At 38.2% G+C, this 13,962-nt stretch overlaps 2 protein-coding genes across 2 annotated transcripts; one reads left to right on the top strand and one right to left on the bottom strand.

Annotated features, from left to right (window-relative positions):
* The first annotated feature begins 604 nt into the window (after nt 1–604).
* Nucleotides 605–4,664, top strand: LOC119999323 (receptor protein-tyrosine kinase CEPR1-like). The gene is made up of 2 exons (XM_038846823.1): nt 605–3,672; nt 4,156–4,664. The coding sequence occupies exons 1-2, from the start codon at nt 1,188–1,190 to the stop codon at nt 4,545–4,547; spliced, it is 2,877 nt and encodes a 958-aa protein (XP_038702751.1). The 5' UTR covers nt 605–1,187; the 3' UTR covers nt 4,548–4,664.
* Nucleotides 4,665–8,882: 4,218 nt separating this feature from the next.
* On the bottom strand, nt 8,883–9,953 carry LOC120000780 (protein RESPONSE TO ABA AND SALT 1-like). Its single transcript, XM_038848902.1, has one exon. It carries the CDS (start codon nt 9,874–9,876, stop codon nt 9,169–9,171), a length of 708 nt encoding a protein of 235 aa, XP_038704830.1. The 5' UTR covers nt 9,877–9,953; the 3' UTR covers nt 8,883–9,168.
* Nucleotides 9,954–13,962: the final 4,009 nt, after the last annotated feature.

The raw sequence follows: 13,962 nt of genomic DNA on the forward strand, positions 1-13,962 counted from the left end.
AACATAGATTCTAATTATAATACTATACTCTCGAAGTACCTTTACTAGCCCTGCCCTCATAATGCCAATAGTCTCACCTGACAACAGGTAACTTGGATCAATAGTCCAACACATGGCCACAAGGGTCACAATATCATCGTTTCTATTACATGTACTCTCGAAGTGTCACATATGATTGTCCTACGTCGACAACATAGATTCTAATTATAATACTGTACTCTCGAATTACCTTTACTAGCCCTACCCTCTTAATGCCAATAGCCCAACATGATTATACCAAGAGAATATATTATCCCGACTTATCCACATCCATCCAGTAAGGAATTTTCTAATCTAATCCTCACTACCATTCACCAAGGATGGAAAAGAAAATCACTGGGAAAATTTTTATTTGCACTACACAGGCACACATGTAGGTGACTGAATGCAGCCAGCCATGCAATAGGCCTAATCTCAACAAGGTCAACTGAAAAACCTTCCTTTCAGCTTGGCACTATATGCTTCTTTTGTTATTGATCAGTAACCTACAACTGAACAGGTGACTGCAGATGGGCTCTATTTCCATGCGTAAGCACAATATGCAGCACAAATAACAAAATAGATGTCATGTAATGTGATTGATTGTTAGAATTAAGTATAAATTTTTTTGGCATATGCATGATAAAATAATGAGTTCCTGCAGAGAAGTAATATACAGGCAACGTATACCAGGTTTAGACATACCTGAAATATACAAGCAACATATACCAGGTCTAGAAATACCTGAAATACCAACTAAGGCAATTACGCAAGAAAACAGAGCCATCAAAGCAAAATTTCCTGGTCAGTGATCGTAAGGAGACACGGTGAATTGGATTCCTAGCAGTTTAAGTTTATTCAGAAAAATCTAATCAGTATAACGGGCTAACACTGATGTTATTCTCTACATGAGTTAGTGGGAATATAAACATAAAGCTTCTTTATGCAAAGATATGCACAACTCTTTCCATCTCTCTCAGTACTACTGCACAAACCTACTTTGTCATCATCAAGGCGTACCACCACCGCACCCAATGATCCCCTTAATCATCCACTTATATACTTCTTCTCTTCCTCACCTCCTTCCCTGCAACAACCAAGTTAACTATCTTTCTGTCCACTATATAACACTCTTTCTATCTCTCCACCTCTCTGTCTAATCTTGCAAAATGGCTTATCATTATTCTATTTTCTTCATTTTTGTCATACTTTTTTCTCTGTCCTTTTCTTCTGAAGGGATCAGTTTTAACCAGTCAGAGTTTTTCAGCCTCATGAAAACTTCTCTATCGGGAAATGTTTTGTTAGATTGGGATGTCACAGAAGGGAAACCTTACTGTAATTTCTCCGGGGTAAGCTGCAACAATGAAGGGTACGTTGAAAAGATTGACATATCAGGGTGGTCACTCTCAGGCCGGTTTCCAGCTGATATATGCTCTTACCTGCCTGAGTTACGTGTTCTCCGAATTGGACACAACCATCTCCAACGAGACTTCCTTGAAAGCATCATCAACTGCACTGTCTTGGAGGAGCTCAATATGAGTTCCTTGAACCTCAGTGGATCTCTTCCAGATCTATCACCATTGAAATCATTGCGGATACTTGACATGTCATACAATATTTTCACAGGCAAGTTCCCCTTGTCATTCACTAATCTTACCAATCTTGAGGTGCTTAACTTCAATGAGAATCCCGAATTCAGTGCATGGAAACTTCCGGATGATATTTCCAAGCTGATAAAGCTCAAATATTTGATCTTGGCAACATGCAACATTCATGGTCAGATCCCAGCATCGATAGGAAACATGACATCTCTTGTTGATCTTGAATTGAGTGGCAACTTTCTCACAGGTCAGATTCCAGCAGCACTTGGGTTCTTGAAGAACTTGCAACAGCTAGAGCTATACTACAACTATGATCTTTCTGGCAGTATACCAGAGGAACTTGGAAATCTAACAGAGCTAGTAGACTTGGACATCTCTGTCAATAAATTGATGGGAAAGATTCCAGAATCTATATGCCGTCTTCCCAAGCTCCAAGTTCTGCAGCTTTACAACAACAGCCTCACAGGAGAACTCCCAAGCATAATTGCAAACTCCAAGACCTTGCGCATACTGTCACTTTACGACAACTTACTGACAGGACATGTTCCACAAAACCTGGGACAGTCATCAGGTATGATTGTTGTAGACTTGTCGGAGAACCAACTATCAGGTCCACTGCCAACAGAGGTTTGCCGGGGAGGTAAATTGCAATACTTTCTTGTCCTGGATAATATGTTTTCCGGAGAGATACCAGATAGTTATGAAAATTGCAAAACTCTTCTGCGGTTTCGAGTTAGTCATAACCACTTGGAAGGCTCAATACCCGAAGGACTTTTCAGTCTTCCTCGGGTTTCAATCATTGATTTGAGTTACAATAATTTGAGTGGTCCAATTGCGAAAACAATTGAAAATGCCAGAAACCTGTCAGAATTGTTTATGCAGAGTAACCATATCTCAGGTTTTCTACCTCCTGAAATCTCTCAAGCCATCAATCTGGTGAAGATTGATCTCAGCAATAACCTCCTGTCTGGCCCAATGCCTTCTCAAATAGGAAGTCTAAAGAAGCTCAATCTACTGATGTTGCAAAGCAATAAGCTCAATTCTTCAATCCCCGAATCACTTTCCTTCTTAAAATCTCTCAATGTTCTTGATCTTTCCAACAACCTCTTTTCTGGGGGTATCCCAGAAAGTCTATGTGAGTTGTTACCAAACTCTATCAACTTCTCAAACAACAGGCTTTCTGGTCCAATACCTCTATCATTGATAAAAGGAGGCTTAGTGGAGAGCTTCTCAGGGAACCCAGGTCTCTGTGTGTCAGTTTCTGTTAATTCACCATACCAGAATTTCCCCATATGTTCACTAAAGTATAACCGAAAGAAACTGAATTCTATATGGGCTATTGGAATTTCGGCATTTCTCATCATCATTGGAACTGTACTGTTCCTAAAACGCCGATGCAGTAATGAAAGAACTGTGATGGAACATGATGAGACATTATCTTTGTCATTCTTTTCATATGATGCAAAGAGCTTTCATCGAATAAGTTTTAACCAACAGGAAATCCTTGAAGCCATGGTTGATAAGAATATAGTGGGTCATGGAGGATCTGGGACTGTGTACAAAATTGAATTGAAAAGTGGTGAGGTTGTTGCAGTCAAGCAGCTGTGGAGTCAGAAAACAAAATATTCAGCTCCAGATGATCGATTGATTTTGGACAAGGAGTTGAAAACTGAAGTTGAAACTCTGGGAAGTATACGACACAAAAACATTGTCAAGTTATACTGCTACTTCTCAAGCTTGGATTGCAGCTTGTTAGTTTACGAGTACATGCCAAATGGAAACCTTTGGGATGCCCTACACAAAGGGTGGATCCTTTTGGATTGGCCTACCCGTCATCAAATAGCACTTGGTGTCGCACAGGGTTTAGCATATCTTCACCATGATTTGCTGCCAAAAATTATTCACAGAGACATCAAGTCAACCAACATCCTGTTAGATATCAATTATCAGCCAAAGGTTGCGGACTTTGGCATAGCCAAGATTTTGCAAGCTAGAGGAGGGAAAGATTCTACCACTACTGTTATTGCAGGAACCTATGGTTACTTGGCTCCAGGTTATTACTCAATTGCAATTCACTATATATATATATATATATATATATATATATATTTTGTTTAAATTTAAGATGACAGTTTCTTTCATTAACATATTATCTGGTGTCTTAAGTTGTATCTCTATAGGCCTATGACAGCAGCTACTACTTGTAGCAGTTGCCCATGATGCTTTACCAAGCCGTCCACTGATGTTTTGGTAGTGGCATCTTAATTTACATCTGCAAATTAAGTTGCATCTAAATACTTGGGAAAATTATCTGCACAAACAGTCAAAAGCTTAGTTCTTTTCTTTTGTGATAAGTTACAGGGGGTTCTATTCCTATTTTTTTGAGGGAGGAGGAATCGAACGTTTCACCTTGTGCAAGCGTACTTAGTTCTTTTAAACAAGTCAGCATATGAGAATTGTGTCATGCATTTATCTCAGCACTTTGTTTTGATGAATTTTTCAACTATCTCATTCAACAAATTGATGCTTGTCACAGAATATGCGTATTCGTGTAAAGCATCAACCAAATGTGATGTCTACAGTTTTGGAGTAGTATTGATGGAACTGATAACTGGGAAGAAGCCAGTAGAAGCAGAGTATGGAGAAAACAAGAACATTGTAAATTGGGTTTCGACAAAAGTAGACACCAAGGAAGGAGCTATGGAGGCATTGGATAGGCGCTTATCAGGGTCATTCAGGGACGAGATGATTCAGGTACTCCGGATTTCCATGCACTGCACCAACAAGACTCCATCCTATCGCCCGACCATGAATGAGGTTGTTCAAATGCTGAAAGAGGCAGACCCATGCAGATTTGATTCTACCAAGTCATCAAATAAGACCATAGAGATACCAAATGTCAATAAGACCACACAGATACCAATTTGATTTATGATCATGGCCATAGGGGCCTGGTGGGTTGTAGTTGAGGTAGTATAGAATCTATAGAACAATACTGTCTCTGAAACTATTAAGAGACATATAATATAGAGCAAATTACTCCTATTTTCTTTCCTTATAATTTTTATATTGAAAGCTGTAGCTCACTTATAGATTCTTGTCTTTTTTTAATAGATACATATGTACATAATGTATAAATTGTCTTTTGTAGATTTGAGGAATTTAATCAATAACTTCTTCATCACAACACTCAACATCTTCATGTTGATAGACCCACAAACGAGATAACCCCCTTGCTTTTGGACATTTTGTTTTTTTTTTCGTCTCTATGCTTGCTCTTTATTCATGAGAGTTATCCAAGGAAAAGAGACTCCAGAAAAGGCACAATTATTGGTCACCGTGGAAGGTTTTGACAAGTGGGAACCTTCCATTATTTCTTTGAAGTGGATTCCTGATTCTGATTTCAAAAACTAAGCCTTTATTCATATAGGAAGGGACCACTTCAGCTAAGCTATCCTCTGGAAAAGAAGAGTAGGCCTGATTGATGAACTAGCACCTTTGTCTCTGTTTTTAGGAACAGGGAAGGGAAAGAAAACACAAGTCTTTTATTTCTATTTTCAGTTCCTATTTTTTTCCATATTTTTTTGGAATGGACGTGAAAGAAAGAACCAAGCGTGTTTCACCATAGATAGTGAACCTCCACTCACAAGTTGAATAACTCTTTTATTTATTAAAGGTACTCTGAGACTCTGAGTGAGACATAAAAATTATTCCTTTTCTTTACAACCCTTGTTATCCAAGTAATTTATCAATGAGATTTATGCTACTCTAATGACTAGCTCTTGATATGGCTAGCTTATCCAACCACTAGTTCAACAACTGCAGGTAATCTCTTACTAACTTCCATATGCACAGGCAGTCCTAAGCATGAAGATTTATCAAAATCTTGAACACAAACTCTAGTCCTTAAGGATTTAAGTAGTCTAGAATTAAGGATTTGACGACGATGATGATGGAACTACCAACAACTAACAAGTCTCCTATTCCATCAGAACAATATTTGTTCAAATTTAAAATACATAACATATTTTATTGCTACTACAACACATGCATTGTGGACACTGTTATTTAAAACAAGCAAAAAATCTCATACTAGGTGAGAGAGGTTTAAAATAGCAAACAATTGCCTAGGATTAGTAATTTAGTAGGCACATTTCAGTAATTCACCAAAGACAACTTGAGACAAGCACAAAACAGGCAAACAAGAGCACAACTACGAATGTTTGCATCCATGTATGCAAGAACATATATGTGCTCAACAAGTGTGATTGTTTCAACTTGATGAGTGGCTTGCGGGCTCCTCTTTGAAGAATAAAAGATTCATGAAGAAAAATATATCTTTTGGCATGGTGGAGAGTTCATAAAGAAAAGGTGCAAAGCACTTACTAAAAATGAATTGTTACTCAATGAAAAGACAGGGTTTTAACTTTAAGGCATGTTTGGCTGGGATAAGTAAGCTCCATGTCAGGACAGATATGTCCTCCTTATTCACACTAAGCAATATATCAACGACAAGCACCCCATCAGCAGATTCGTATTCTTCCAACTCTTATTACAACATAAGTCAACACTACCCAATCTTCATCTTCAAATGGGTTTTCATTGTTTAGCAACAATGGCACTAATAAGGATGCCATGATAACTTTCACACTGAAATTGATGATGGAATATATTAAAGTGATCAATGTGTACGAAAATTTACCTGATTGTACCACTGAGAATGTTAATGGAGCACCACTCATCTCCCTGAAACCATAAATAACTAGCAAATCAGAAGTTGCAGGCCTAGCATTGACTCTCCCAAACAAATTAAACAAATACACGATGATGGTAATAATTACTGATTGAAAGATGATTTATTTCCATTTTATAGTGGCCCATCATACTTGAGACGACTTAAAAGCAACTCCATTGAAGGAAAAACAAAATCAAATGGCGTTTAGGCAATTTCTCAAACAGTTGATGTGCATTCATTAAAAAAAAAAAAAAAAGCATCACTTGCATATATCGATAAATCAAAGGTACCTTTGATTATTTCTTTTCCGAGTTCTTAAGCATGACAAATGCCCTTGAAGGCAGGAACAAGATACCTCCATGGCTCCACCACCTTGTGAAGTTGTCGAGTTTGGACTAAAACACACCTTCGAGCCGTATCTTTGCGCGTTTTTGCCTTTGGAACAGAGGTAAACATGTTTCGCTGGCATCTGAGGCCCAGTGAGTCCAAATCCACACACGCTAGGAAGTAGGAAGAAATTGGATCTGTATGGACCAAGATCTACCTGAAGGCTGAAGCTCAATTATGGGCCGGGCTACAAAATTGAGCCTAGCTTCATGTTAGCGCCCAATTGGCAAGTTGATGGATATATCATTATATCATCTTGAGATATAGAAGTCAAAACAAGATCTTAATGCCTCAAAATCAGTGATGTATAATGTATTGCATTATTATGGGATTCGCACTCTTGACTATGTCAACCACATTGAGATAGCCAAAACAAAATTAAAAAAAAAAAAAAAAACCACGTTTGTAATTCAAATCCGATTGCTTGTCACCATTTTGACTAAGATGCAAAGTATACTTGTTTGTATGTCAAGGACGAAAAATGAAACGACGCGTATAATTGAGGAATGAAAAGTCGTATTTTGCCCAAACACATTAGGCTGATTAGGTTCCAATTAAAACCAAATTGGCAAGAGATGCCATCCCCATCGCTGAACACTCTGAAAAAACATTGACAGAGAGTCCAAAAAACACACCTGTGACTGTACAGACAAAATGTGACTGTAAAGACAAGCAACCACGTTAAACTCCTACCAGTTCCAAGAAATATGGTAATTTTATCATTAATATTTTTTTTATTTTATTTGATAGTGTATTGGGTGTGAAAGAAATACAGGATAGAGAGAGCCAGAGAAGGGACAAGATAGTGAGTCTCAAAACCAGAAAGAGAAGGAACAAAGAGGGTTGAAAATGGCTTTTCACCGGCCTCTCTAAATCCAAAACCCCATTGCCTTTGCCTGCCATAACTACGTCCGCTCTTCACCAATCAAACCCCACTACCAAAAGCAAGCTATATCTACCTCTATCTCTCACTCTAGCACATATTGTTCCCTATATCTCTTTTTTCACTCCATCCCTCACTCTCTCTCCCTAAAAAACCCCCCATAAACCAGACAAAAGACAGTTATTTTTCCTTCTTGTTTGGGCTTAAAACTGCTCTGCAATGGCTGTTGTTAAGGACATGTATTCCTCTTCTGTTTTGGGTATTGACCAAGCTGTCCTTGGCCTGCAGAAGGTATTGTCGCGAAATGGGTTTGTTAATCGAAGGTCACTTTGGTGCGTTCGGAGAGTAGGGGGAGCGAGTACAATGTAGCCCCCTCTCTGTGTGCAAAACCCACTCTTATTGCGTGCGAGAAGGCAGACAGGATGGAGCCAGGCAAATATATAAATAAATACAGAGGAAAAAAAAAAGAAGAGAAAATCTCACACTCCCTTTTGACGTTGGTTTATTTAATTTAATTTCTTTTTTTTCTTTGAACGTTTATGAAGGAGAAGGAAGAGCATACAGTTCGTCAGGATCGATGGGTATCCAATGTCATGCGTCAAAATGCCAGCAGGCAGGAAGAAGATAGTGTATGAAGCATTTTGATGTTGTTTTTTTTTTCTCTGTTCTTCAATAGATTTCCTTATCGGCTACAAGCATAGAAATTATTGTTTCTTTGTCAAAGATTTTGCTTAAATTGTTGGATTTCTGTTGCTCAATTTTTTTTCTTTTGTATGGATTTAGTTTTTTTTAACCGAGTAACCACTCAGTCCAACATAGGGTTTATTCGAATTCCCGACCTCAAGCATCCTCAAGCATCGTAGACCTTAAATCCGAATACATAACCAACCAAAGCATTTCCCAATGATGGACATTGAGAACAAATTGCATGAGTGATTCCCTGCAGTGTTTCTTTCTTACATTTCATCGTTTCAAGTTTCCTATCCTAGACGAGAGGAGGATCTAGTGTGATAAGATCTTCTGGTGGCTTAGGAGGCCGGGGCATGAAGTAGTTTTATGCATTTGTATAATTGCTGACAACCCATTTTACTTTGGAATACCAAGTTGATGTCTTTCTGGTTCAAAATTAAAATTTTTATGATCTTATTGAAGAATGCACAAAATTGAATTGCTATTGCAGTCTGCCTTGAATAGTCGGTTGGTCAAATCGAATCGATAATCAACCGACTCGTCCTACATTCATCCTTACATAAAAGTTACTACAAGATCAACCTTTTTTTATTTTTTTGAGATAACATAAACTTGAACTTGAAGAAACATACTTTGTTATCTTTGTATATTGCTCCAAAGTTCAAAACCTTGGAATCTCGTTTCTGCCCAGTTTTGCAAATATCGATAACTATGAATTGAGCATACAATTTTAGGCCCATGACGTGATGCGCACAAACCACTGAAGATTTTCTCCTAAAACAAGAGCCATTAGGCCCAATAACATTGGGCTTGGAACACCGAAAAACTTCTAAAGCTTAACTGGTATACAGAATCTAAGCCGTTGATTGGAGATTTCGATCAACGGTCATTATTTGTCCATCCCTCTGCTGTCCCCACCTCCTCACTCGCAATTGAAACTCAACCGCCGCCAGTAGCCACCGTAATGTTTGAATCGGACACAGAATCTTCGAAACCTTCCGGACAGTCGATCCACGAAGCAAGTCAGCATCATCGATAATTGTCAGCATCAGCGCCTTCAAACCCTCCAAATCCTCCTCCGATTCAATAACTTCTGCGTCAACTGATCTCCCGAACCGCCTCGCGACGTCAAGAATCGGCGGTGTCGCCACCCGTTCTTGAAGCTTCGCCATCGATTCGTTAATCTCACGCTCCTCTCTCTGCGTCTCGGATTTCGCCCCCTCCAATTTCCTCACCTGTTCCTCCGTCGAGTCCCTCACTGAAACCTTCACTAAAGCAAACAGTGTCGACGGCTTAAACTCACTGAACCAGAGTAACGATCTTTCGAAGGAAGAGTACCACGGAAGGGATAAGAAGAGGAAGACGTCATCTCTAGAGGCATTTGACTTCTCTTGGTAGTAGTTGTGATAATGATCAAAGACTTGTCGGATTAACCCTCTGTGTTCATCGATTTTGTGTATATTTTCCGGTGAAACTGCGATTTGGAGCTGGGTTAGGAATTTCTCTTGGCGTTGAACCCATGTGTTGAAGTAATTTTCGAATTCCTGAACTGGGTTTGGCATTTCTGAAGAGAACACATTGCTGGGTGTGCACAAATGGCTTTATATAGTTTGATTGGTACAAATTCCTTCGTTATAAAGGCAGGAAATGTACATGCATGTGTGTAGATATTTAATGTATTTTTTGTGTGCATTTTTTTTTTATTTGCTTAATTGGTAAGAATACCGTCTCAATGAACAATTTCTTTTAAATTTTTTTTTTACATGTGTGCATGGGATAACCTATAGATCTGCTCAATAATTTGCAAAATATTTGTTTTTTTTTTTTAAATAATTGAAAACGATACCAACATCCTACCCTTTGAACATTCGATATGGTTATAACCTTACGAATTTACCTTTTGAACATTCGATATGGACATATCCTTACAAGCTTACCATTTGAATATTCAATATGAGCCTAAACTTACAAGTTTATCCTTTATAAATTCAATATGGGAGCAAACTTAAATAAAAGCTTATTATTTGGATATTCAATATGAGTCTAAACTTGAATAGTCATGCCTACACGCACAAAAATTTTTCATCTGAAGACGATATAAGTTTGATAAAGTTCAATGCATGGTCACAAAGATGTTTTTCCAAGTGATAATCGAAATTCAGACCTCCTAAGTCCATGCAATTTGACCAAAAAAATTGCCATTAGGTTATCACTGAGGTATTTTTGCAACATATTCGTGCACGTACGGTTCATGTAAGAATTGAATTCAGGAAAATGCTCTTTTATAATTGCAATAGTCTAGAAGTTGATATCAAAGTCTCAAAAAGTATATTTAAAATTGTAAATAGGGATTTGAGTGTCCCAAGTAAGATGTGTGCGCTGCCTTAAAAAAGCAATAATAATAGAAATCTCAACAATTGGTATTTCAAACTGTTGAGTTGTACACATATGATTGCATATGAGATATGTCAAATATACAAATTTAGTTGGATTTTATGCATATAATTTTGCCGCTTGAATAACTGAGATATCAACTGCTGTAATCTTTATCATTTTCGATAAAAAATAAGGTGTGAGCGGTTGTTCTTACGACGATGACTCTGGTACTGTGGTGATTAAAAAGATAAAAATGCTAAATGTTCCAACTTTTTTTAACCCAAATTCTCCCAAGTCTAGGTGGGATTGCCACATAATCATGATGACATGAAATAGATGTTAACGTGGTCCATTTTTGGAAAATCAAATTTTCCTCTTCCCTTTCCCTCTTCTCTTTTGTTTAAAATTTAAAAATCAAACACTCTCTCTTTTATCTCCCACTTTTCTTTTCTCCATCACTTTCATGATTTCATCATCTCTCATTAACCACAAATAGATAAGTAAATCATTCATATTCATAAATTACATTAAAAATGAATGATATTACATTTTTTTTTATCGAAAAAGAACACAATTACATTTTTTTTACATACAGATATGCAGTCACACTATTTTTTTTGCATACAGACATGCAATTCCATAGTTTTTTTCCAAACAGAATGTGATTACATTGTTTTCAAAACAATGTAATTTTCAGAATAGACAAAACATAAGCTGCATAAAAAAAAATAGTCCAAAAATCAATCAAGAATAACAAGGTAGATACATTGTTTCAGAGGCACATCCATTCAAATGGTTGTAAACACAGTGTTACACTGTTTTCAATACAGTGTAACTTTCAAATATGAAAAAAAGAAATAAAAATTTAAATTGTTGCTAGAGGTGGTTGGAAACATTGTTGGAGGTGGCTAGATGTATGGATCGACAAATTACATTGTTTCTAAAACAATGTAATTTGCTCAGGTCGTCGGAATCCAGTAGCTATCAGGTTGAAAAATGGATGGGTAAGGTGCATCTCGACTCCTAGAGTCCAAATACAAATTTGGTTGTTAGAGATGTCTCTAGAGGTGGTCAGATCGGCGTAATTTGTCTTGTTGACCTCCTCATTTAGGTGCCTTTTACGACGAAAAGGGCAGCGATAGGTGATGTGGTGAGTCAAAAAACGGCAGTGGTGATCAAGCACTTCCGTTTAGTGAGTCGACGGCTCCGATCGGTGGCCAAACAGTGAAGATATAGTGGTGGTGGTTGTCTCATGAATGGGAGGGAGAAAAGAAGAAAGAAAGAGGGAAAGAGAAGAAAATGAGAGAGTGTGGGTGTTTATATACATACAAATTACTGAGGTGGAATCCTACGTGGAAGCCACCTAGGATTGGGAGTTGGGACAAAAACTTGTGGGACATTTAGTACAACCGTTAAAAAGATGTTGTACATGGACACACGTTATGAACTCGATGACGGAGAAAACTTTACGTCTCTGTTTTTCAATCGATCCATATCTATTGATTTATGAGTTTGGACCCATTGGGTCGACAACTTTGGAGCCATACGACTGTATCACATTCATAAATCATAACCCAAAGTATTAAGTTACGAGGCCCATTGGATTTTCCATAAGTTGATTGGAGGATCCTGTTAGATAGTTGGAGAGCAGAGACTGTCAAGACCAATATCGTAGCATTCTTCAACCAAACACATCCAATTTTTAAATAAGTACACCTCATTAACCGTTTCCGAGTGCATGGCATTTTCTCAACCTCATGTATTGATTTATCATTATTATTAATTTTTTTCTTTGTCATATGCTTGTCACCCGTCCCTCCCTAGACTCCCACGTTTTCTAAGCTATTTAACCACATGTCACAAATCACTTTGAGAATTGAATTGGTCATCTCTATTTTTGTCTCACATTACTCGTCTTTATTTTTGTCTATTCCATGTAAAATTTAATATTTGCTATGTCATACCAACACCAATTGTACTTTCCTGGGCCATGGCCCAGACAGTCCAACCCTCACCCTCGCAAGGAGTAGGTTGTTGAAAGTGAGAATCGAACCTCCCCCGTGGCTTAGTTGGTGACATAGGTTGCCTTGCGCACTATGTTAAAGGGAGGTGGGAGGTTCGATTCTCACCTTCAACAACTCGTGTCCTTGCGAGGTGAGAGGGGTTGGGGGTAGCGGCTCATGGGTCCGGCTTGTACGCACAACCCATTACTGTTGGGTGGGTGTGTGGGATGGGTCGTTCCAATATCCGTCACGGTTTTATAACATTCTGCATCCTACACGTAAAAGGATCAAGTGACGTAGGCGGGATAATTTCTTGAAATAAAACTGTGTGAGTAGGATAGGAAGAGATATCCCAAAGCCGACAACATGTTTGGATGAAGAAAAAAAAAAAACTCATTGAATATACATATTTGCGCTATTAATTTATATAAAGAACGTCTGTATGGTGGTATTCTGGGAGATGTCTAAGGACTAAGACCGAGGTTAATAATTAGAAGTAACCGAGTCATAATTTAATTAGAATTTTTTTTTTGATTCAATGGAGGGGATAAAATCCACAAACAGACAAACCTTAACCCATATCTCTAAGAACTTTCCTTGACCAAGAAACGCCTATCATATCCTCCCAAATCAACTTATTACACTCCCTAACTGGATTGTGGACCATTTGTAAACCCCAATCATGCTTAAGAGCTTCACTCGCAAGGAAGTCTGCTACTCGATTTCTCTCCCTAAAAATGTGTTTAACCTCCACCAACCACTCCTTACTCAAAAGATCCAGACAAAGCTTTATCAGGTTATAAAGAGATAGCTTCGGACTGCACCTTTTATTAAGCCACTCTGCCACCAACAAAGAGTCAGTCTCAAGGATAATCTTTCGATAACCTTCTCCCCATGCCACTCGCAAGCCATGAATAACGGCCCACAATTCAGCTTCCACTGCACTACAGCTTCCAATATTCACCATATACCCCTTAAGCCATCTGCCACAGCTATCCCGTAAGACTCCACCACCTCCAGCAAGCTTACTAGATCCCTTAAAGCAACCATCTGTGTTCAGAGTGACCCAATTAGGAGGAGGAGAAGACCACCCAATAAGCTTTATTTCATACCTTGCATGGTCTCCATGGAGCGGATTATTAAGCCTAAAAGCTTCATAAATTTCAGACATATCTCTTTTAATCTTTGACATTTTCTCCTCAAGAACCGTAGCCTTGTCTTGAAAAATAAAAATATTTCTCCATTTCCACAAGTTCCAGATAACCATAC

This window comes from Tripterygium wilfordii, chromosome 6 (assembly GCF_013401445.1).
Source record: "Tripterygium wilfordii isolate XIE 37 chromosome 6, ASM1340144v1, whole genome shotgun sequence".
NCBI lineage: Eukaryota > Viridiplantae > Streptophyta > Magnoliopsida > Celastrales > Celastraceae > Tripterygium > Tripterygium wilfordii.

Bases quoted from the DNA above. Each gene is read 5' to 3' on its own strand.
- LOC120000780 (XM_038848902.1), bottom strand. From the start codon at position 9,876: ATGCCAAACCCAGTTCAGGAATTCGAAAATTACTTCAACACATGGGTT.
- LOC119999323 (XM_038846823.1), top strand. From the start codon at position 1,188: ATGGCTTATCATTATTCTATTTTCTTCATTTTTGTCATACTTTTTTCT. The intron at 3,673-4,155 runs GTTATTACTCAA...TGCTTGTCACAG, and splicing joins CTATGGTTACTTGGCTCCAG to AATATGCGTATTCGTGTAAA.